Genomic DNA, 25,412 nt, shown 5'->3' on the forward strand with positions numbered 1-25,412 from the left:
ATCCATCGCAATCAAGCTCAGCCTGTTGATGGTTATCAGTTTTAATTTATTCAGTTATTACAGCTGTGAAAACAAGCAGACAAGTTAACTGTACTCACAAACCAACACAACTGACATTTAACAAAGATCACAGCTTTGATTTTCTGATCATGATGCAGTTTGTACTTGTAGAATGGTCTCTGGGTGTTAGAAGGGCAAACAACAGTATTGCTGAATAGAGATGTGTCACTACAGTGAGACAGGTACACCTAGCTACAGTTTTGATGTTAATGCCTCTCTAGTCCTCTGACAGTCAACTTTCTACAATGTTCACAGAAAAAGCAGTGAAAAGCTGCATATTCTGCCAGGTTCCTTATGGAGCCACATAACAAAAACTGAATTTTGGTGACAAAAACCTTGTAAAGCCATTTTATTAAATAATGAAATAACTGGAGCATCGTCAGGACATGATCCCATAAAGCACTGAACACAAGCTTGTGCAAAAGTGAAACAAATAGAGGATATGTGGAATGGCAGGAGACAAAGAAAATACAAATTCAATTACTCATCCTAAAGCTAAAGTACATTTCATGGCAAGGAATGCAGAAACCACAGGTGATATCTGAAGGATTCCCATTTATTAACGTGTGTTGTAAATGTATCACACAAGTATAAACAGCAGTTACACTTGAGTGGGATTTGTTCAAGCCGATGACGGTTTGTCTGTTTGTTTCCCCGCTTTGCTCTGCATGCAAATTAGTGAGATGGCTGAGGTTTCACAAGCTCATATCGTCCCACCTGTCCTTCCTGTAAGAGCTGACCAATGAGCTGGTCTTTGTGTACTTTGCGACTGACAACTAGAAACCGTTGCCGTCCCTGTCCGTACGACTTGCTTCGTAGGCCGTATTTCTGAGATATCTGATGGATCTGCTTGCGCTCGTCGTTGGTGAGGTCAGTGGAGAACCGGAGATCGTCCTGGCGGTCTGAACTGGCATAGTTGCGAATGATGTCCTCGATGTCACGCTTGCTGAGCTGGTTTCCAGTTTTGTCCGTGTCCATACCCAAACCCTCTCTGGAGAACTGCTCCTTCACTCTGATTGGTTCTGCGATGCCTTCCCCATCTCGGCCCAGGCCACCCCCCTTCCAGCCCATCTTGCGGAGCAGCTGGTTTCCGATGTTGTCTTCCTTGATCTCCTGCCTTGTGGCCTCTTCACCAGAGCGGGCCAGGATCTGGGATCGGGATATGGCGTCGCTGTGACCCTCCTTCCTTAGGTTGGATTTAACCACGGCCTGCGTTTGTCTCAAGGTGGCTAAGGCCTCCTTTGCTGCAATGTGCTTCACTATTTTCTTGGGCCCAATTCCTGCTGCCACGAACTGTCCTTCCAAGTAAACTTCACACCTCCAGCGGTGATCAGGTAGAACTGTGAACTTGTAGTCAGCAGTCACTTTATTAAACTGAGCTGTGTCATTGATGATACAGATTGCGTTGTCAGAGTTTTCCAGGATAACCAGCTCACTCAGATGCTTCTTTTTGCCGACCTGTTGCCCAAAGCGTCCACCACAATCCGACTGATTGTTTCCTCGGGAGTATTGTGACTGTTGCTGCTGCTGCTGCTGCTGATGCTGCTGCTGCAGTTGCTGTTGCTGCTGCTGCTGCTGCTGCTGTTGTTGTCGCTGTGCCTGGTTCATGCGAAGTTTTCTCACTGCCTCTTCGGCCGCTGCGTGCTTTGAGCTCTTTTTAGTGCCCGTTGCCTGCGCCACCAGCTCGTCCTGCAGGAAAACGCTGCACAGCCAAGCGCTGCTGTTGGGGAGCAGGTCGAACTTATAGTCTATCTTCATACGATTAAAAGCCGCAGAATTGTTGAGTATGCAGATGGCGTCGTGAGCATTGTCCATCACCACAAATTCTGTCCAGTGCTTCCGTGTGTCAGGCTCATATTGGCCCTTAGAGCTGGGTGTCGGTTTATCCTCTGGGTTGCGGAGTGCAGGTAAAAAGGCCGGGGTCGGGCTGTGCATCTGGCACACAACTATGTCATTGACTATTGAGTGTCTGTATTTGCGCTGCACCACGCGAACCTCAACTGGTTTCAGGAAGAGTTTCACAGCCTGCTCAGATGCCCGGTCCCTCGCTCCGTTTTTACTCCCAGAGTATCCAGTAGCAAGATAGACACCCTGACATCTCAGTTCACAGGCATAACCGTCTGTTGGTACTTTCCTGTTCTTTGGTAGGTCAGCCTGAGGAATATCCTTCAGGTTGACATAAATATACTCAGGATTAGTCTTGCAGGCCTGAATGCTGCGGCTCAACATGAAATTATAGTTTGGCGAATCACTTCCAGTCATGAACATAGGGTCCCTAAAGGCAACAGCCAACGCAGACTCTACATTGGCGATCAACCGTTGCTTCTCGTCTAATGTTGACTGAGACACAGCTAGAGGCTGCGCTGAGGAGCCCGACAGAGAAGTGGTGGGACTGCTCCTGCCTGGACTGTTGTAGACTCTGCAGAAAGGCCTACTTGATGATGGCCGATCCTGATGACTGAACCCCAAACCCTGACGTCCAGAATCCCAGCCTCCTGATCTGCTCCCTCCCCAGTGTCCATTGTATCTGTGGGGCTGAGAATAGGAATCTGAATTTCGAGAGCCGTGGGCTTCGTACTTGTTTATGTAGTCCTGCTGTGTTTTTGCCATGAAGTTTGAAGTGGACCCGCGTCCTCCATAACCCAAACCACTCGTACTACCTGAAAAAATCTCCCGATCTCTATCTCGCTCTCTATCTCTATGGGAACCCCAAGAGTCAGAACTGTACGATGGCACTCTGTCAAAAGCAGGCCTCAGGGAGGAGGAGCCCTGCGCTCTGCTGCTGCTGCTGCTGTGAGAGAAGTGTTCAGAGTCCCACTGTCTCGTACCATACGACTCGCTCCTCCGTCGCTCCTTATCGTTCTCCTTCTCATCAGCCCCGCTTCCTCCGCTGCTTCCACCGCTCACAAAGTGTACAGGCTCAAATCGAGGTCTGGAACCAAATTTTGACACAGGCATTTTCCTCATTGGCTCGTCTCCTGCAATAACATGACACAGGCAAACAGTTAGAAAACCCAACAGGATTTAAATGTGGACACTTACAGATTAATCAATTATCAACTCAGAAGGCAAAACAGGGTTAATGTGATAAAGGTCCCTTGAAACTGGTCTAAAAGTGTGATTTCATTCATTTTTTAAAACAGGATGTCTTGTTATGACTTAATGATCCAGTGTCTGAAGTAGATACATTTACAGAGTTATAAGTCTAATGATAGTTTGTATTTTTCTTACTGTCAAGAAATCCCATTAAAAAGTATTGTCTGTGAAGCAAAAGGCTGATATCACTTATTGCTCTGCGCCACAGAGATACATTGCTGTCCAAAAATAGCTAGAAATAATAACACAACACATAAATGGGTAAGGGCCACATGGCTGCACTGGGTAATTGTCCTTCATGACAATAAACACCCATCTCCATCTGTAGTTTATTCTGAGTCAATCCCACATACACTCTCCTGCTCAGTGGTCCACCAAATATGCAATATGATTCCTGAATTAGTGAGAATGATCATTCTTGCATCACAATCTTAAAAACTATTAAAATCATCATGCTATCACATTTGTTGTGTTGTTTTCAGACATCTGGAGAACAAGATTTGTAAGTCAGGGACTCTCTGCTGCACTACAGTACTTCACTATAATCCCAGAGTAAGCTGGAGAAGTTGGAAAGAATTAAAAGACAGAAAATCACACTGTATTTTGGTCTTTTGATGAGATTTGACGTCAATAATAAAAATAAAGAATAGTGCCAGCATTATTCTTTGACATTGGAGAGAGCTGCAATATTGCTGCAACGTGACACCCTCAAACCGACATCTGACTCTTGTTGATGCTGCTTCTAACCTTCACATTTAATATGTCTGGATTGCGTCAACATTTTGGGGTTTTGCTCAATCACTCGACTTTGCAGTGTCTAAGAGAAGTTCTACAAATATGATAAAAAATATGTTATATTTGGATATATGACACATATATATGTAACGGTGAAACACAAACAGTACATAACAACATGGAGATGTTCTTTTGGTGTTTTATATCTCAAGAAAGTTTTAAACACAACCCAGATCAAGACTCACTGCCATCAGAAGAAGTAGGTCTCTTTTTTGCTTCAGAACTAGGACTTGGGTCAAAGGAGGGCATTTCGCCAATGCAAGTCCCTTCTGCCATCACCAGCACCGTCCAAATCAAATCCAGGCCATACCTGTTATCAAGGCCAAAGGATGTAAATAAAAAAAAAAAAAAGGATTAAATATACAAACACAACATCCCGACATGAGTTAATACTCCATGCTGCCTTTATTAGAGGCTCCACAAATACAAACAGCACCTGCTAGCAGCATGCAGCGACTGAAATACAAACCATGTGCCAGGACAAAACATTGTATTACACTATTACACACATAATGGCTGTGACAGAGGGGATACATCAGCTGCATGTAGCACCCAGCACCAGGCCTTTCACAGAGTGACGCAGTAGGCCGACAGGGTTCATCTCTCACAAGCAAACATGTTTAAGAAGCTAAACATTACATTTATCAACATTTAAGTGCACGGATAGTTGTCTCACATCCTCACCTTAAGGTGTAGCCTTTGGTCCGACTTACGTCCTTCAGCTGAGCGAGAGAGGGAGCATTTATTTTTGACCAGTCGGTTATTATTATCGTGCTAGCTTCTTTTTAGCTAGCCAGCCAGCTAACTAACGCTGGCAACCCGGTGGTGACTGCTAACATTAGCCAGCTAGCTCCCCCAGCTCCCCCACAGCAGCCTGCTCATATAGTTTTATATCAGACTCAGAGGAAACCGACATGTAGGTTGTTTTTATCCCTTGAGTGATGTTTCCGAGACCGCTGGTTGAAAACGTTGCGCAAAAACCTGGTACGGGCTACAGACACCCATTGAACTAACTAGCAGGAAGCATCCATTTTCTGCTCCAGCTACAGTAAAATCATGGCGTCTGACACCGCACTGACCCACAATGCTTTGCCGCCGGTGCACAGTTCAGGTCATTCACAAGAAATATGTTCTAAAACATTTATTATTATTTTCATCACTTAAGTTACTATTTAAACACAGAAACTTCATTCACACATCAACATGTTCAGGTCAGTTAGCAATGCTGAGTTTCTCATTCACAACTTTTACCAAAACATCTCAAGTTTTCATTTAAAATAATGAACGTCTGTTTGTAACTTCTCATTCATACTTTCAGCTAGAAACTTTTATGTGTCAACCCTTTTTTTTTTTTTTTTTTTTTACACATTTTGGGTTATATTCAACTTTATTTGAAGTTTAGTTAAAATGAAAGTCAATTATTATTATTTTCAGCCTCTTCCCACTCATTCATACATTCACACAGAAACTCCATTCAGACCAGGGGCGGATCTAGAGGGGCAAAATACCTGTCCACGCCAGCTGCCACCCCAGTTTGAAGTCAATTTTATTATATTAATTTGGATTAAATGTTAAAAAAAAACTGAAATTAATTTAATAATCTGGTATGGCCAAATGTTACACTTTGTGATAGGCTTTAGTTCAGTTACAAGAGATGTTTGGAAAAATGTCTGAAGATTGGGAAATATATAACTATTAAATTCTATTGCCACCTTTAGATATTTCTGTTCAGTACTTCACTAGTGAGCCTTTATTTGGGGCTTATTCCAACCAATTATTTATATGTGTAATTGAGATTTAAGGACCAGTGTGCAGGATTTAGTGGCCTCTAGTGGTAAAGTTTCAGATTGCAATTAACTGAACTTCATATTTGACAACCTGGGAATGAGAACGTGCTGTGAAGTGTGTAGGAGAAACTACGATGGCGGCGAAACTCACAAAAAAACCCCACAAAAGGCCAGTGTTTGGTTTGTTACTCTTTTGGCTGAAGTAGCCTCCGTGGGACAGGAGCCAAACCAACCAACTGCTGCACTGACACCCATATTAATTGAGAGCACACATTCAAAGAGGGAAGCAGAAACAGTTATTTTTTTACCTGCTCTGGTCACATCTTTGACACTAAACACACAGATTTTACACAGTGTGCTCAACAGGGTCTTTTTAGAGTTTCACCACTTACCAATATCACCCCCACAATTATGAATATTATTTAGACTGCACTAAAGTAAATTGTAACACAGGCTGTATTGTGTGGATTGCTGTATGTCATGTGAACTTTATATGATCATTCATAATAATAGACAGTGTGAATTAAACTGTACTTGTACAGGTTCACCTGTGGGGAATGACGCCCACAGAGCATGAAAATGTCTGCTGCCAGCTGCAATCTCTAGCACTAAAGCACAGAGGCTGTTCCAGATAAGTGCAGATTCCCTGCTGGAGAGCTGCCCAGAAGGGGTTGACTGGCTTTGTTGGTGGGCCATCAGATGGTACTTTGAGTTGTACTTTCAATATGTTGTTGGGGGCTGCACAGCGCTTCGGCAGGGGTCGCCGCAGTGGCAAGCTGCCAGGGGTCCCTATCGGAGCTGTTATCCCCTGAGTGTTGAGATACAGTTACATGTTAACAACATGTTAATCTCAGGTTCACTGCAGAGTTCCCCTAAAACATAGTGATGTATAGGTACCACAGTGTAAAAGTAGTCTGTTTCAAATAAAAGTTGTGTGTTTACAATATTACTTGAGTAAAAGTATTACACACACACACACAGATTTATTATATTAGTAGCAGCATTTTAATGTTGTTGAAAACTTAGTGGTTTCATCAATAACTGAATCAACTGTAATGCATAATAGTAATAACACATAATATTTTATAAAGTTATCATACGTTTTTCATGTAGAAATCTTAAAGCCCCTGATTTTTTTAAAACTTACACTGCCTAATTAGACCTCTTCCAAAGACAGTGTGGGTGTGTGCTCTTCAGAGACCTCATCCTTCTGTCGCTGTTGTTGTATCTGTTGGCGGGACAGCTTACCATGTTATCATTCTTATTAGGTCATAGCAGTTTGGTGAAATCATGTCATTTTTAGCCTCGTTCCACCCAACGTTAACCTGATTAGAGGTCTAATCAGTCAGTATGACAGACAACATCTGTGTGGACGAGCAAAGTAATAGTAACTGAAACTGTCAAATACAAGTTTAGTCCCGTGCTGTCTCCATCATGTAGAACAATAAGTCCTATATTATATCAGACAGTTGTTTTTTTATTGCATTACATTTTGTACTATGTACCCCAGGCTTAATAATATACAAGATAAGTTTCACTCTTTATGCCCCTCAGGTCCTGTTTTATTGTGTTATTGCTGTAAATGAATTATGAGTTTTTATGTGACTGTGTGTTCTGACTCTGTGCTGCCATTTTGGACAGGAAATAATTTATTTCAAGGGACATCCTGATTGAATAAAGTTCAAACACATACACAATAAATACTTCACAATACAGGAACTACTGACTTGTGAACATTAAGGTGTCTCACAGATTTAATACTCATTATACAGACAGTGCTGATTACAGGTCAGCTCAATGTTGAGTTTCACAGCCCATAAAACTACAATAATTAAAATTATTAAAGGTAACTATGAGCATCCTGCACTGTAAATAAAAGGCAAAGACTTAATATGTTTGGATCATATTTTTTTATTGAAAATGTACATCAATGGAATCAAACTAAAGTAAGATACTGAATAATTTGTGGTGTGGGAGAGTTTTTGACTACAAGAGGTGATGACTGATACTAGAAAAATGTATGGCATTTTCTGACACCAAAATGTTACTTTACACTCAGATTCACGTCCAAAGATCATAGGTAATAAACAACAAGTCTCCACTTCAATACACAAAATATATCCTTATAAATTATATAAATGCATGAGTATTTTTAATACTCCTATCTTGGGATTCAGTTCAACTCCACTTTATACTAATATTTGGCAAAAGGGGAGCTGAAATCATAGGACAGAGCAAATATACATTAATAATATGCACCATTTGAAGAAAACAGCAATGAAGTTCAAATAGACTGTAAAACTGAGTTATTGGGGGATAAAAACAAGCAGGTCAAAAGGTCAAAGATCACAGCAGTAATGAAATAAAAAGATGCATGCAAAATATAGAATAGGCCGGTGAATATTAAAGCACAGTGTGTAATAATAAAAGGCCATTACATGTGACCTCCATGGTATTCAACAGTGACATGTAAACATGGGCTCCATCAAATGAAGTGCTAAATATAAAATATTGCTTTGGCTTTTGCATGATTATAACCTCTAATTTAATTTTGCCATTTCATTTGGAAGCGGCAGATTTTTAAACTGAACTAGGTTGAAGAAAACAACATGACTACTCATTATACTTCATAACACATTACACATAGTGCATTAAGTGCTTCTGTCCTTGATGAGTTTGTTTTTAAATCAGCAAGCGTTTTATTCTTTTTAGCTTTGTATTAAGAATCATATTGAAAGGATGAGTGCATAGCGCAGGTCATTGCTATTCTGTTTCAAGTAAAGATCAAATAATGATTTAACCTACGAGTCCTGTAAAGGTATGAACCCCAACCGATGACTTCTATTAACGACAAGAGTCTCTTTATATACATTAAGACATAATAGCAGATTTAAACTGTACCCGGCCCCCCCCCCAACCTGACTGGGTTTAGAGCTTCATTAGGTGGTCAGAAATACCATGCCAGTCCACATAAGGCCATATTCAACAAAAGGAGATGCAATGGGGAGAATAAAAAAGGTTCATACAGCGAGAAAAACAGGAAGAGGTAAAGGGTGCTTAGTTCTTGCTGAAGCTGCAATCCCCTCTTCAGGTGGTCAAGACAGATTAAAAGAAGCTAAAGAGACAAAGAGAAAGAAAGCCGGCAGTTAGAGAGGTGGCAAAGCAGAAACGATTACAAAAACACGAGTCAGGCTTGAGATTGAAAAGTGCATCTGATATCAGGAAGATCATAAATACAAAGTTAGGTGGTGAAATCCCTGGGGTCAGAGTTGTCCAAGCAAAAAAAATCATGATTATATTGTGCCCACTGATAAATTATAAATTATATAGTTATAATTCCACCTAATTGTCTTGTGAATGTGAATAATATTCAAACGAACAAGTGAGAATGTAATCTACATCACAACTGACGTGGAAAAAATGTTAGTCACAGCAAAAAAACAACAGTACACATAAAAACATAAGCAGAGGCAATAAAGCAAGAATTAGATCGCAGACGGTGAGGTTAGAGCTGCAGTGAAACACAAATACACATTAATCAATATTATAGCAGAGCAGGTAATGATTAAGAAACCCTGAAGGATGGGGTCCACAAAGCCTCTGGTCACATTTGAGGTACTCTGTACCCACAAAGGCTGGTCCCTTAGCAAAGCTTGAGGGCTGAGGACCTACTCAGTGCAGAGCCAGGGATTACTGCAAAGGAAAGTGAAACCACACAGACCAGTGAGCGGAGGATTAGGACGAGGGAATGACTCTTCTCTTGATGTATTTTGAGCCTGGCATCACGTGCAATCAGAGCATTTTTATGCAGCAATGTCTTCAACTCAGGACAAATGTATCTTTTATAAGACAATAAAAGCAACCTTGAACCTCCAAGTGGTGAAAAAACAAGGAACAACTGAGGTCAACAGATGCCTCGTGATTCTGAGCACAAAGGTTTTAAACCGATTTTGAAAGTAATTAACAATAATAATTAACAACTATTTAAATCTAACGCACTTCATGTAAATCAAGTATCCACACTTTCCCCATTTGAGGTGATTAAAATCCCAATTTACAGTAATACTTGTGATACACAATGATTATGGCCACAGTTGTAATATTTGGTGAAAAATTGGCCTTTATTTTCTTTTGATATAATGTGTCTTTTATGTGTAACACTGATACAAACAACACTGGTCCCTGCAGGACACAGGACATAATGATTGACTTTAAAATGTGCCTTCATAGGAAGTGAAATAAAAAAGAAAGTTACAATTGCACTGACAACATATATTTAAAAAAAGAAAAATCACATTTGTGTACAAAAAAAGTGCAAATGTGAAAGCTAAGACAAGTATGCACTAACACATGACAATGAATGAGGTATGGGAGAAGTGGTAAAGAGATTAGGCTCACAACTACTCATGCATCAGGTTAAAGTGAAACAGCATCAGCAAAGGGACATAAACAGCAAAACACATTAAATCTAGTATTTATGGCTGAGGTACTAATGAGTGGAAGCTTTAAAGTTATATTCCTCAAGATTTTATTTAAATCAGATCCTCTTTTTGGTTATATTGATGTTCTACATTCTTCTGTAATAGACATTCAATGTATTTACATTCTGTATTTATCCCTGTATATAATATTGTTTTCATTGTTAGTGGCAGAGTCTGCCATTCCTGAGGTGGGTTCATTACACCTATTTATGAACAAATGATGCTTGTAATCCACTTGTAGCCTCAGTGTTCACACTCCTACAGCCTGTATCACAGCTATATGAAGTTACTGCTACTTCTATTTGACCACTGCTGCCGCTTTAAATTAAAAGCATTCAACTGTGAACACGGGGTGACTTTTATTGTAAAGAAGTCACAGGAAACGCAATGTATTCACCACGTATAGTGCTAAAAATGATTGTTTAGTTTAAAATATTGCCAGGGGCAGCATGAATTCAGACTGTGTTTGACTATGGGATGATGGAAAAAGGCTAATCTGAGGTTGTTTAGCTTGGCTGTAAACAGACACACCAGTTACTCTTTTGTTGTTTCTGACAAAGTAGTCAAGGAGTGTTTGCTGTAGTATTAAACTGCACTGGCTGTTACCATGGCAGCCACTGGCGTTGCCAAATCAACCAGGACTGAAATATTAATGATTATAACTTTACACTAACAACAAAGTAGCTCTTCCCGAAAGCCAATGACTAATTAATAACAAGTATGTTGGTTGTTGTTGTTGTTGTTGACAATCTCAAGGTAAGTAGGAATTCTTAGAAACTGCTTTAATCTGAAAATGGATCAGTTTGATACAACTGACCACACAAACATACTCAGGGCCCAAAGTCTGATGCATGTTTCACTTGAGCTTCAATACATTTCTGCCCATCACAACAGTAGTCATGTATGTTAATATTTAAAAAGCTCACTTCATCATGCAAAGAACCACAGAATACAAAACAAATATGGAATGCATTTTTTTTTGGTAAATGTGTATAAAAAGACAAGCTGAATAATTGCTTGTACAAACCACATAAAGGACAAGCATCATTCAGCAAAAAGAAAAAGTCATGTCAAACTGCTAGCAATACCCAGCGTCTTCCAGAGAGCGGGGAGGGCATGTGGAGGGTTGAATTATGGGGTGAGGGTGAGGGTGGGGAAGGGGTACTGTAAAGGATGATGGGGTGGAAACTCATTCACAGCAGGATGGCCACAAGGGAGCACTTTTTCTACAGGAATCCTAAGCTGGAAATGAGAGAGAAGGGCTGTTATTGCTTTCTTTTGAGTTAAAACATCATCACGACACATCAGTGACATCACATCAACATTAGTGACCATGTGGCATTTAGAGGAGATCATGCTCTTAAGGCAACTCAGAAGGTTTGAGTGTACAGAGGTTGGGGTGCAAGTGCAGTCGTTCACTTTAAATTCTTTTTAGAGGTTTCGCCCCACCCCTAACCTAAAACAATGCGACTGATTGTCATCCTCGTTGCTCATCAAACAGCAGCTTATTTTCATCCCCATTAGCAGTCCTGAGCTGCTTGAGGAGTTTACAGATTGCGAGACAGATGTCTTCGTTCACTTCTACCCTCCCCAGCAGTTGAGTCTCAACAGCATCTTTCTCTGTGGATTTGGCTTTTGTATCCACTCAAGAGGGAGGGGTTGCAGTGGGGGTCGTCATATGGCTGCGAGATCAACAAAACATGTCATCACTGTAAACAGAGATGGACCCTGAGGCTGTTTGCTGCTCTGGCGTGACCTGTTAGTCTCAGTTCAGCCTTGAATGGCTCTTTGTGCTATTGCAGGGCCATGTGGGGGAAAGACTTGGGAGAGCCACAATAAAGGAGACTGTTGTGGATTCAGGGAGGCAGATGGGGCAGTACATCAAATGGGCGTGTGGGGATCTAATAAACTGGTTGATTTAGTAGCTGGCACAAGAACGGTAAACACTGCCAGCTCAAGGATATGATCGACACAGATGCTACCAATGTCATACTGCAGGCCCGCAACGCTCACATATCTGAGTTACTGTATCCATTCAAATTACTTTAAAGAGGAAATTGACAACAGCTTTCAAAAGTTAATTTGATTATGTTTAAAGTCTAATGTGGAGATGCAGAAAGAGAGTTGTGTACGCAGCCAGTTCTATATTTAGGGCAGGTGCAGGATGTCAGATTCAATGAAGGAAAAAATGAAGAGTATCCGCAGAATGGATTAAATCTTCAAACACTCGGCAGTGTAGAAACGTTGCCCATTTTCAGTCCAGTAAAGTTTTAGGACCATTAATCCAGTTTCTTCTTTCTCATAATATTTTCCTAAATTCTAATTTGGGTGATAATTTATTCCTAATTTGCATTTAATTTGTGTACAATAAATAAATTAAAAGCTGGTCAAGACAATCAATGAAGCCCCCTTCATATATTTCATATTTTTAGATTATTGTTGGTGTAACTCAAGAGGGGAGTCTTACCAGAAAAGGAGCCTCATGCAGCATGCAGCAAGTGTGGGAGGAGTTAACTGGAAAACATTATGGATGCAACATAGGTGACACATGCACTCACAGGACAGATTCACATCAACACAACAAGCATTAATCAATAACTGTGTCTTCTGGGAACTGAAGAAAACACTGACTTAATCCTGAAGGTTAAATACAGATAAAACATGATTATTATCCTTGTTAACGCTTTAAGTGCAAGACCTCTCTAGTCAGTTTTAATCAGTGACCCACAGACAAAGCTAAAGTGACACAGCTGGAAGAGACATTTTCCAGGCAGAGCTCATAAAGAGAAGAAGTGGCTGTGAAGAAAAGAAATTAATGGGGAGGGGAAAAAAGCAACGAGAACCTTCTCAGTGCAAGTGTCTTCTTCCTTTTCTAACAGGCACGGCGTCACATCAGCTTCAACACAAAACCAGGAGTTGATTACCAACATGAAAGGACCAACATTATCAATAGCACACTACAACCATACTTGAACACATCTGGCTTCAAACACTGCCTCGAAGCCCGAAACACGTTGTGGAGAACAGTCTCATACGCGCATGATTTAATGAAACTATTGATATAAACTGTCGGAGGGGACAACAGAATTAATTTCAGATATGTCAAGAAAAAGAAAAGCACAGCATGAAACTAATCCTGTAGATTCATTAAAACCAGATGAGTTTTATGTGAATACTATAAAACTTTCAAGTTAATGGAACTGTCCATGAATTGTTAACCGAGTTGCAATAAAGTTATTTGCACAAATCTGTATATAATTTCCCGATCTGTTTTGCTTGAGACATGCAGTGTGATTATTTCTGACTGTAATTCACTCATCAGACTATGCTGACAGTTGGCAACTTTTCAACTATTTCAATGAGGACAGCTAGTCATTTGCAGTCTCTCCCCCTCTCTTCTCCTCTTATTTTTCCACATTAGTGATAAATTATGAATTCTGGTCAGCTCTCAACATATTCTGTCATTATATGGAGGGTAAACATTCATCGGATTCATCCGTCTCTCAGAAATAAAGAGCTGAGTGAGAGTCTGAGAGAGTTCTTAGGCTTAGCATTCAATTATACCAATATCAGGTGGATTATTAATGAGTGGTGACAGAGAAACTGCTAAGCTTTTGATAATATTAATAGGACAGACCATAATTAAGTTCTGTCTGCAGCACATGTGCACTAAGTAGAATGAATGTTAAGATAATGTGCAGTAGAATTGTTGTCGGGACACAGCGATATATTATTGTTATATACATGTTTCTCAAATGCATAACAAAAGGACACAAAAAATTTCATATATTGGCAATTGTATTCATATACTGATGTAACACAGACATCTTGAAGGCAATTCTCTGAACAGAGCCTAGAAATTAATTTGGCAAATGATCAACATCCTGGATTGGCAGTGTCATAATATGTGGCCTTGTTCATCCCAGGTTCATAGCATCCAGACTTTTCCAAGTCTTATACAACTGGTGGTGGTCTCCTGCACCTAAGATGTAAGGATAGATATAAGGAAGGCACTGGAGGAAGAGAACAATACTTACTTTTTCCTCTCTTTGTCCCTCTTGAGTGTGGTGGAGCCCCCTGCCTGCTGGGCTTGGTTCTGCAAGAGCTCTGCAGCAGTCTTTTTCTGTTTGAACATGTTGAGCTCGTCGTCCAGAGACTTCTTCTTCTCCTCCACTTTCTTTTTCTCATCCTGGTGAAGCTTCTTCAAACGGTCAAACTTCTCGTGCAACTATGTGGTGGACAAAGCAAAACAATGCTTTGTGTTATTTAAGACAAGAGTGGAAACTTTAAACAAAGATTATTGAGGCACATGATATTTCAGGATGGTGTAGGGTCTCAGTTTAATGCTGATACCTCTTTCTCTGCCTCTTTGAGCTCAGCCTCCTTCTCTTTGACTCTTTGGACGAACATTTGCCTCATTTCTTCTTCTTTCTTCTGCAGCTCACCCATGAACTCATTCCTCTTAGCTTCATATGTCTCCTGAAGACTGGCCGAGCAAAAATGCAAGGGGATAAAAATTACTAGTAGAAACATTACACTGGCCACTGCAATGGAGAACACACCAGATGCAGACACGAACTGGTCTAATAAAACATTCCAGTGATAAATGGAAAAATGCTACATGAAATTGAGAGCAGACTAGAAAGCAAGAGCTAAAAGATAAAAAGTCCAGCTGTATGAGAGCAGCCTCGAGTCCACTACCTGAAGGGCTTGCTGTCAGGGTCTGTGTCCTTAAAGCCCATCTCCTCCAGTTTGCAGCGGCGGTAGAGCTCATAATGACGTGTGTGAGTCTGCTCTCGCAGGTCCTCCATGTTCACTCTGATCAGCATTTCTCGCAGTTTGACAAAGTCACAGTGATTCTCATTTTCCACTGTGAGAGACACATCATAGTGACACATGAATGTTTTACCCAACACATCAGATGGCACACTATTCATAATGGATTATGTAATCTGCAGTAAGTGTACAGTAGCAGGAACAGATAACATCTGAATCATTTAATGTTTACATAAAATCCAGCAAATAAACACATTTTATAACTAGCGAGAGTATTTCACAGACTCAGTCCTACCAACAGTGCAAGTTCAAAACAGAATAGTGTTCATGTCCTGTGGCTTGACAATTGATTTTGTTACTGGATTGAACTAAGCATCACACTCCAACAGACCATGTGACATCATGTGAGTACACATGCTGTGTGTGGTAAACAGACCCGATGTTGGGTAAAGCTTCGAGCCAGAAACATTATACAGCGCAGTCCGGAAGCATTAGGGCAGTGATATGTTTTTCATTGTTTTGGCCTTAATCCAGCACATTGAATTTCAAATGAAACCAGGACTGTGAGGTTAAAGTGCTGACTTTAACTTTAGCTTTAGGGATGTTTGAGGGTGTTCATATCCATGTTGGGTAAACAGTGCAGAAACTGTAGGACTATTTTTCCTCAGGGGTTATGTATAAAAAGGGGTCCAATTTCTACATGGTTCGTTGGATGTGGATGTCGATGTAAAGCCTACAATGAATGCAAATTACCAATTTAATCAGCAACTATTCTGATAATGACTGTATCATTACAGTTTATCAAACAAAAATGCAAACCATTCTGTGGCTGTAGCTTTTGCACAGAGGACTTTCTGTTTTTTTGTGTTTTATATCATCATATGAACTGAATATCTTGGAGTTTTGGATTTCTGGTCAGACAAAACAAAGATATATGAAGATGTCATAATTGAAGGTTGCAGCCCTATACAAAACCAACTCAAAACTGTCCACATCCTTATGGACAGCACTGCATCTAAACTGAGTGCTGAACAGGCCTAGTCCTGGCAAACCACCCTTACACCCACACACACACTTCACAATAATACAGTTTAAAGCTGTACAGTAGGATGATGATGTTATATGAGCTAATAGACGTATTGTGACTGCTATCTTTTTGCAATAATTACACACACTCCATTATGGATTGGTCGAGTCGGTCAATAACAAATCAACATCATCAGTGACATCAAATGTCCAAACCTGTAAGAGCTAAGACCTGCGGCAGCTCTCACAACCATATAATGGCAGAGAGGGTGCTGCAGCTAAATGAGGTTATATAACTGGTTATCAACTAGTTTGGAGCAGCTGTTAAGAGCCGAGGAGCAATATGAGGGGAGGGAGTAGGTGTAGCAGCTCTGACGAGAGGGAGCACACTCTCATTTCCTGTGCAGGATGTGACCTAGGCTTACCCTGCACCGTTCCCCAGGGGTACTGCCGGGCCTTCACCATCTTGTTCCCGATCTTTACTTCCTCTGTGCTCCCCACCACAGCGAATGGCAAATGGCTCTGTGGAGCAGAGGGAAAGGCAATGTTGGTATACTGCCACACACCGAATACAACCGAGAGCTCTGCAGATTCTCCTCAAATTCTTGCAACAAACCACCATGTATCACAATTTATTACTCAAAAATGAATGTAACCGTTTAATTCATACAGGAGGTATCTGGACCAAACCCACACACAGTTTAGCAAACATTCCTAAGCAGTATTAACCGCACACAGACATCAAGAGACAGCTCCGACAGGAGGATGTATGACCTTTTTTCAGAACAGAGTTGTGGTCAGACTGTACAACGACAGCCGAGATGCAACGATCTAACACAATCAGCTAGGGAGAGTTAAAGAATTTTCACAGATCAGATCGAGTAAACAGCTAAGTGAGCACGGTTCATCTGTCAGTGAACGCGGGCCCTTTCCCACACTGCAGGCTTCCTGCAGAGTGAGCTAGCTGATTGTGCTGCTCTGAACACGCTCCTCCTCCCTGCATGGGGCGGCTTCCTGACAGCCTGAGCAGACAGATGATGCCTGTCCTGATTCTACATCACATGTTGTTTATGCCGGTAACGCATAACAGCGTTATCGAAACTTAGAGACGAGACATGGAGTACATAAACTATCGTATTTTCTTAGGATTCAGTCAGACCAAAATAACCTTACACTTCAACTCTAATATGAACTAAGTAATGCATTCTGTGCACAAGCATGTGATGTAGATAGAGAGCCAGTTGTGAGCCTTACATTCATGGTGGAGTTGATCTCTGCCACAGACTCATCATCAGTGGGGAACTGGTAGATCTGCACTCCGTTGCTCACCAGCTCACTCGTGATTTTGATTTTGAACTTGGCCAGCTCGCTCTTGGAGATGGCGTCTGACTTGGCAATGATTGGAATAATATTGACCTGCAGTTGAGAAACGAGGAGAGTTAATGTGGGCTGACACAATGACAAGGTGCAGATAACGCATTTAGATATGGAGCTAAATATAAAGCAGCTTCTAGCTTGTCTGTCAGTGGCAACTTTTCCCCACTGCCATTTGTGTATTCCGAATTTGGAAAAAGAGTTGATGTATTTTTAATAAGAACCAAAAGGTTAAACACGTTATAAATCAAATAATTCTGGTCTTTTAGAAGTAGTGGTGCCAACTAAATGCACACACTACACACTAATCAGGTTTAGTGACAGAATAAAATACACTTATAGGTTGTTTTTTTTTACCCCTTCCAATCACTGGTGGCCAACCTTGTAGTAATTTAAAATGCAATTTGTTAAAAGAAAAGGGAAGGAGAAACCTGCTCCGTCTTCATCATTTCAACACATCACAGTCCAAGACCTCTTCAAAACAGGCCTTTGTGTATTGCAGACAATTACACATTCTTAGGCACGGAGATATAAATAGTAAATGCAGCAAAAAGGGAGCAGGAGGCTTCATTCTCTTGCTCTAGATCACTTAAAAGCTCTCCAAACATGGTGTTAACAGTCAGACTCAATTCATTACAACATTTATGCTATTCATGTTATCCAAACAAAAAAAAAAGAAATACGGAGAGAGATGAAGGAGGGGGGAAACAGTCCGGGTCATTCTCATATATGCAGTTACAACTGGCTGATGGATATGAGTCTTTCACTCCCACACAACTATTTTCTCCGTGCCCTGACGCCTACACAATCCCAATTATTTGCTCTCCATCTGGAGGCCCCTTTAAGTAAAAGGAAGGCATGTTCAGGGTCATGTGAAAAAAGAAATACTTACTGCTTACTACTGCACCCTTGAGTCTGGTGAAGATTCAACATCTTGCTCAAGGACACTACAGCAGAGCACTGTTTGAATTTGGTGAATGTGTAAACATGCTCTGGTCTGGATGACACCGCTGTGAGCGCTTGCCAGAGGGCTCAGCTGCTCTGGCAAACACTGAGCCAACTCTTTGTACAAAAGCCAGGAGGTCCATGCAAATAAGCTACTGTGGAGAGGACCTCACAAAAACGAGGCAACGGTCACTGAGCCGACTGCATTTCACAGCTGACCTACACAGACGCAGTAACCAGACCAGAGACAATTTGCAGGCATGCAGATGGCCTGGAAAAGGTTTGTGACCCATGGCTAGAGTAGATAGATCAAATGCTGCAAGTAAGTAAGTAAATCCCATGTTCATAGGGATTAAATAACAGTTATTCTTTATTCCCCTGCAGTACAACTGCATGTTTCACTAAAAAATAAATATACAGACACCATGGCTATTCAATTTGTGAATCTTACATAACTGCAAATAAACTGTATGATGTTTTTATATTATAAGAGCCATTGCTAAACCCTAAAACTGTCTGGAATTGATCTGGAATTAATAGGAAAGACCCAGAATTGAATAAATGATCCCCGAGGTCAACAAAACAAAAACAGATAAAATGAGATAAAATGGCTTCTGGCTGACAATAACAGTTTGATAAATTAAGCTCACCTTGCTGTCAAGTTTCTTCATGGTCACCAAGTCCAGGGATTTGAGTGAGTGTCCTGTGGGAGCGATGAAGTACAGACATGCATGGATGCGAGTGTCGTGGTAGCTGTGTAGCGTGCGTTTGATTTTAAGCTCCTCCTGTAGATATGCTTCAAACTGGGCATCAATGAACTCCACAATAGACTTGTAGCTGTCAGAAAAAGGGAGAAACATGCAAGAAATTTGAGCATTTTTTCCCTAATAAACTGTTTATTAGAACATGTCATGTTCTGCTACTAAAACAATACACAGGGTTTTTAGAGTCATCTGTGCAAAGAATGACTATATTAAGTATAGAAGTATATGAAAACTATAGCAACACCAATTGGATACAGATACACTGTGTCCTTTAAAGGTCCCTCCTCATGTAGCCAAGAAATGCTGGCTTGAAAGACCAAATTTGAATTTGCAGGAAAAAGACTCCATATTCAAGGTATCCCATAATCTATTGTGCACTTCATCTACTGAATTTGGGGAAATATTATAAAGTTACATTGTTTTTCCTGGGTATGTGTGTTCAATTGGTCATTCTCATCAGTAAAATATGGCTTGATCTAAACTTCTAAAAAACGCACTGCAGGGTGTAAAAAATGAGTGAGGCATAAGTAATTTCTTTAATAGCAGCCCAGATATGCTGTTACTAATAATTTTCACCATAAACATGCTATTCTGCTATGTTGCAGTAAAATGTACTGGACTGTACATACTGTAAATTCACTATCACATATCATGGAACTTCCTCGTGGTATTTACACTTTGTTGTTGTTGTTTTCCTGGTTAACAGTTACATTTAGACTTAAGTTGATGGCATCAATCATCAGTTTCGGTCTCTGTGATGATAAACTGTCTCATTGGCAGAGAAGGTGCCATCTCAGTCTTCAGGAGGATCCACTTTTAAGGGTTGCAACCGTTTGAGATGGTCTAACTATCAAATTTATTAGTATAATTATTTCAAAACAACACGCAAACCTGAGAATGATGCATGCTATAGAAAATGGACATACAACATAGATGTTTGATACCATGCGTTGAGGACTACAGGAAGTTTCAAAGGCATCCACCGTTTCCAGCACACACAATAACAGACACAAAGAGAGACACAGCTTTGTACACACTGTAGAATATTCTGCCTGTGGCGGTTCACATGACTTTGATTATGTGGTTGTGTAAAATGCAGTATGACCATATTATTATCTCTATGATTGGCGATTTGATACTGAATAAAGTGTAAAACCTGGAAATAACCACATCCTTCTCATTACAGAGAGCTTACTCAGCCCTGGAATTACCTCAGGAGCAGAGTTAGCTATTACATTGTGGATGGCAAGCTTGGTAACAATCACTTATGTTTGATTAAACACAATCAGACAGTAGTCTATAGCATAATGCTGTGCCAGAAAGGAAAGCATCTAGATCTGATTTCTCTCTACGATGGTTGATCCTTTAAAACTGCTGAGGAAACTATTTGAGAAGGAGACTTGATCCCACAACCTAACCCTTGTTGGATCGGGGCTGAATGAAACCTGACCTCTGAGAAGGCTCAGAGCTCTCACAGACTCATTATATGTCAGAAATTTTGTGTTTACAACTAAGTGTGGATTTCAGCTATTGTTCACAAAGACACAAAGACAGACGCTATCAGTGAGAAAAAAAAAAGATCAGCCCTTTCACTCCCTCAAAGATGTTATTCAGACTGCTTTACCTGTCTTCTTTGTTGATCTGGTCCCCGAAGCCAACGGTGTTGACAACAGTGAGTTTGAGGCGCACGTTACTCTCCTGGAGTTCATAGGTGTTGGACTTGAGTGTGACTCCCGGCTGGTTGTGCTGAGTGGGCTCACCCTCAAACTTGGTGTTGAACAATGTGTCCATAAGGGTGGACTTCCCCAGACCCGTCTCACCTGACAACACAGAAAAAATGCTTCAAGTTATTGGGTTTTTTAAAACTTTGATCTTCTGCCTAAGTCAGCGGGTACTTCTTTGATTACAATGTTTAAATCAATGAAGCGGTTTCCTTTACACGAAACTGTCTTCACTTCCTATTAAATTACCCTGCATACTTCCAAACTAGTAATAGACATTCGATTATTTGAAGCTTTATACCTCTGAACAAGAAAATCAAGAGTATGTGCAGATGTTTTGAAAATGCTAAGAAAATATGTAATTTTCAAAACAGCAGAAGTAGCTGCTTGTTCACCGATATATTCTGACATCCATGTACTGTTAGAGGCTGTCAGATGACTCAGATACAGAGCTCCCTCTGTAAGAAATTCTATTTTTATTCATTACAGCCTGACCTACAGTCTAAGCATACTAGCCTATTTTTGTAGGATATCTCACTATGTAGGTTCCAAATTTGCAATCTTTCCCTCAGAATCCAAAGTAACTGATGCATCAAGGGTCCTATTTCCTGTCTCAGAGCCCTATTAGAGTCACTATAGAGAAGTCTCTCATGCTGAAGGTAATTTGACATATTGTTTAAAGAAACTGGGGGCCAAACTGGAGAGGACTGCAATCAAACCCTCTGAAATCATAATAATAAAAACCCTGTGCAGAAATGCCAGTCATCTTCTAGCCCAATGGAACCATTTATCTCCACACTTTGGATTCCCTCTTTGGAATTTCAGACCAAAACCAAATGATCATAAAACAAAGATCACATGTCTTTGCCTCAAGTAATGCTTGTACTACTGTGAAATGCTGTATTTGTGAGTCACACAACAGCACTTACAGTCTACTCTTAAAGTCTGCTGTATCATCTTTGCTTTATTATTCTTCAATGGATTGTACTCATGATAGACTAGAGTGTTTCGAGAAATTCTGGTTGTAATAGCACCAGTGTAAAGTAACAATGAAATTACTTAAATTATTAATCAAATTATGAAAAACACATAATTGTTGGCCTTTTCCACTTTTCACTCCTACACAAATACAAATGGACTCCACAAAATTGCAGAGACGTTTTCAGCTGGGAGGCAAGTCTAAACCATGCCACTAAAAATGGACAACATATATAATGAAAATCTATAAAAATATAGACACAAAATTCTTCACAATCAGAAATTTGACGTTCAAAATATCAGATCTTGAAAGTGTTTGCATAACAGTGTGCACAACCCATTTGTGTGTGTGTGTGTGTGTGTGTGTGGCATAGCCGTCCACTCTGTGTATACTAAAATTAGCAAATGTGATGGAGAAAACCGACAAAAGGCAGAAAAAGAGAAAAAATTGCCAACAAATTGGTTACATGTTTCCACTGTGTCCCCAAAATGATTCCCAATAGCAAGAATTGTTTGACTCTGTACAGCAGGCAGTAATGCAATGTAGCAAAAAGCCAAATATCTTAAGTTCTAGCCAGCACGCCTTTGGACAAATAGAGAGGAAAAAATATTAGAAACAGCCTCTAAGTATAACACAATACAATGAAAGAGCACCACAAACTTTAGGCCTCAAAATGACCATAAAGTTGAATCAACACCTCTCTAAAACAGCTTCAACCCAAACTGAACTTCCTCTTCTTCATAAAGCCCAGGTTTATTGCATGACTGTTGTATTAGATTTCATTAGTTTTAGCTGGGTGCACCTAATAAACTGGCAACTGAGTGCATGCGAGTGAGCCCAGCACTTAATGAAGCTGAAGAGACTTGTTTTGTCAATATAAAATCGAATGTACAGGCAAACATTTCTCACTGTCCCCATGCAAACGGCTTCTGTTCTGTACGTTTTTAACAGTAGTGCTGCTGAATAATGTCATATTTACGATCTGCAGGCATTTCCGAATTTCCTCCCTAAACCCAGAGCATCTTACTCATCATGATAACCAATAATGACTTACTTAAACAAATCTGAGCAGGTCAAATACTGGGCAATATGCTTTGCATCTTGTGGAAAAGCCTGACTTTCAATGAAGCAAATAAGTAATCTTTTAGCCTAAGGAGAGAGAGAAAGGGCATTTTCACACATGACAGACTCACCAACACAGAGGATGTTAAAGCAGAATCCGTGGTTGACAGACTTGTTGACCAGCTGGTCAGGCATGCTGTCAAAGCCGACATGGCCTGCCAGAGGGACAGCCCGAGCACCTTCACCCTAAAAATAAAGGAAATCGACGTAAAACATCAGCCACATACCTATCAATCGCTGACCATGTTATCCCTCTAAGATACTATAATTACATCTGTGCATCAATTTACATCTCAGTAATGAATGGCCTGTGGAGAAATAACATTATTTAACAAAATAACACTCAAATTACCACACTATCCTCCATATTTGATCAAGTTTGTCGTTGAGACTGACTTCAGGTGCAAAGTAGCTCACTTCCTGTTTCCTGAGCTGTAACTTTGTTCCCACAGTCGAGACAGTTTCAAACCACAATGTACATATATGGAAAGGTTGTTCATGTCAAGATAACTGTTAAAACAACAAAGAGCTTTGACAATAAATGTATAATCTAAAAGCTCATTGTTATAACATTACACAAATGACTAAATAGGAGCCAAAGGGTCAATTTAATATCGCCCAGCACAGTGTGTTTCTGTGGTTTCACTTAAACTACCTATTTGAGGCTGGCTGCACTTCCATTCACTCTCCTTTTAAACTGTTTGTACACAATCTATCTCAGGATCAGAGTGACATAAAACACCAAGGTGCAAAAGCACTGTTGTTAAATGTGTGTGGGGGCGGGTGGCTGCCGCTGAGCATCTCCATCTCTGTGAATCTCATTTCTGCAGCCTACGTCCACATTATGAGGTGCAGGAAAGCAAAGAATTTAGATTATATGGCAAAGCAAGAGCTCTAAACCAGCTAAACCTCAGCTAACCAGCCATTATGTGGCTTAACATAACACAATGTTGCTTTCCAATGTGGCGTAGGCTTTGACAGGAAAACATTCCGCTTGAGGGTCAATTTAAAATAACTGGACAAGCTGATGATGGTGGACAGTTGGGGATTATTTGAATAGTTGAAATTGGGTTTAAACAGCTGAGGTGGTGTTTGTAAAACTGGGGGGTAATGTGACTGGACAAACAGCCTTTCCTCTTCAGCTGCAAGTGCAACATTCCTGAACCCATTCCTGCTTTTCAAGACAGTCTCAGCCAAGTTACACACACAGTGGGTTTTTCATTCATTGAGCCGCAAAGGGATATCAAACTGCAAAAAACCTTGCTATTTCTCTCTCTCTCTCTCTCTCTCTCTCTCTCTCTCTCTGGGTGTAGTGGCTTCCTCCCCCCCACCACCACCCCCAAAACAAAAACCAGGCAAACTTTACACCCGCTTTTCAAATTGTATGCCTGAATGTCTATATACAACCTATTTTGTCCATATTTTGTAGGATCAGACAACGCCCGACTCAAAGTTAACGGGACATACATGAAACAACATAACGGAAATGAGCACCGTAGCTGAGCTGAAATGGGGGCGTACAGAATGAATGGCCTACCGATGGCTCTGTAATGGGTTATCGTCTTAATGTGGACTAATAAACACTATTTAAAATATTTTAAAGCACCACGACGTTAAAAAATTTAACGGTTTTTAACGGCACAGGAAATGTGCAGACGTTAGCTTTCGAAAATAAACACTTAAAATATTTTAACAGACAGCTACGACTGAGCAACCGCGGGCCTTCATTTATAATCGGTAATAATAACAGATTTAGAAATGCATAATGAGATTTATAACAGCTAGCAGTAACTATACGTCCTTTTGTTTGGCGACGTTACACTGAATTTTGGATGCAATACAACCACGAACACGGGAAACTGTTGGGGACTAACTAGCCAACCTAACGTCACATCTATTCCAAATTACTTTTTCTTACGCAACGCTGAAATTATATTTCTGATATAACCCAGCTAGCCGAGGTGTAATGTTGACAGTGACAATGGCATCCTGAGTAAAACACGCTACTCACCGCTTGCCTCGCTATCTCGGTTGACGCCATAGTAGTAGCCGTTAGCCGGAGGACGAAACCTCTGCTGCCGTCTGTGTTTAGCGAAGGGATCTGCACCGTGGAGTTCCGCCGAAAGAGGGCCTAGTGGGACTGTACCACTGTTCAACAGGCTAGTTTAGGTATGAGATACTGTGATAACTGTGCTCACGCTGAGCGTTATTTAGTTAAGACGGTTATAAACGACGCGTGCACTCTGACTCGTGTTTTGGAAAAACTAAATAAAAACAACATGTCTTCCAAATAATTATGATTAGAAATTAGCGCTACCCATTGAGACCCCCCCCCGACAGGATGCCGTCATGGTTTCGTCCAGTGAGAATAGAAGACGACCGCAGTCAATGGACGTTAGAAACGGAATTAAACTGTTTATAAAGGAAAATATGTCTTGATATGATTTATTAATTCATTAAATGTAGTCATAAACGCATTTTTGAAC

General features: G+C 40.6%; 2 protein-coding genes across 8 annotated transcripts; both read right to left on the minus strand.

Annotated features, from left to right (window-relative positions):
* Positions 1–25: 25 nt before the first annotated feature.
* Positions 26–5,024, minus strand: nkrf (NFKB repressing factor). Its single transcript, XM_051421302.1, has 3 exons — positions 4,636–5,024; positions 4,137–4,261; positions 26–3,038 (listed from the first exon to the last, which is right to left on the minus strand). The coding sequence occupies exons 2-3, from the start codon at positions 4,225–4,227 to the stop codon at positions 736–738; spliced, it is 2,394 nt and encodes a 797-aa protein (XP_051277262.1). The 5' UTR covers positions 4,228–4,261; positions 4,636–5,024; the 3' UTR covers positions 26–735.
* Positions 5,025–7,629: 2,605 nt separating this feature from the next.
* septin6 (septin 6) lies at positions 7,630–25,059 on the minus strand. 7 transcript variants are annotated; one of them, XM_051419005.1, is made up of 11 exons: positions 24,938–25,059; positions 22,998–23,112; positions 20,729–20,924; positions 18,991–19,177; positions 17,276–17,437; positions 16,447–16,543; positions 14,921–15,089; positions 14,573–14,705; positions 14,257–14,447; positions 12,687–12,733; positions 7,630–8,853 (listed from the first exon to the last, which is right to left on the minus strand). In XM_051419005.1, exons 1-10 carry the CDS (start codon positions 24,965–24,967, stop codon positions 12,730–12,732), a joined length of 1,284 nt encoding a protein of 427 aa, XP_051274965.1. In that variant the 5' UTR covers positions 24,968–25,059; the 3' UTR covers positions 7,630–8,853; positions 12,687–12,729. The 7 variants fall into 7 exon arrangements, with proteins under 7 accessions (XP_051274965.1, XP_051274962.1, XP_051274960.1 ...); XM_051419004.1 differs by lacking the exon at positions 7,630–8,853 and adding an exon at positions 9,841–11,461; XM_051419006.1 differs by lacking the exons at positions 7,630–8,853; positions 12,687–12,733 and adding exons at positions 9,841–11,461; positions 13,063–13,115.
* Between the last annotated feature and the right edge of the window lie 353 nt (positions 25,060–25,412).

Source organism: Dicentrarchus labrax, unplaced genomic scaffold (assembly GCF_905237075.1).
Source record: "Dicentrarchus labrax unplaced genomic scaffold, dlabrax2021, whole genome shotgun sequence".
In the NCBI taxonomy this organism is placed as follows: Eukaryota; Metazoa; Chordata; class Actinopteri; family Moronidae; genus Dicentrarchus; species Dicentrarchus labrax.

Excerpts from the sequence above, each read along its gene's own strand:
- nkrf (XM_051421302.1), bottom strand. The coding sequence starts at position 4,227 with ATGGCAGAAGGGACTTGCATTGGCGAAATGCCCTCCTTTGACCCAAGT. Across the intron at positions 3,039-4,136 it reads ACCTACTTCTTCTGATGGCA|GAGACGAGCCAATGAGGAAA; the intron begins GTGAGTCTTGAT and ends ATGTTATTGCAG.
- septin6 (XM_051419000.1), bottom strand. The coding sequence starts at position 24,967 with ATGGCGTCAACCGAGATAGCGAGGCAAGCG. Across the intron at positions 23,113-24,937 it reads CCGAGATAGCGAGGCAAGCG|GGTGAAGGTGCTCGGGCTGT; the intron begins GTGAGTAGCGTG and ends CTTTATTTTTAG. Across the intron at positions 20,925-22,997 it reads CTTTAACATCCTCTGTGTTG|GTGAGACGGGTCTGGGGAAG; the intron begins GTGAGTCTGTCA and ends CTGTGTTGTCAG.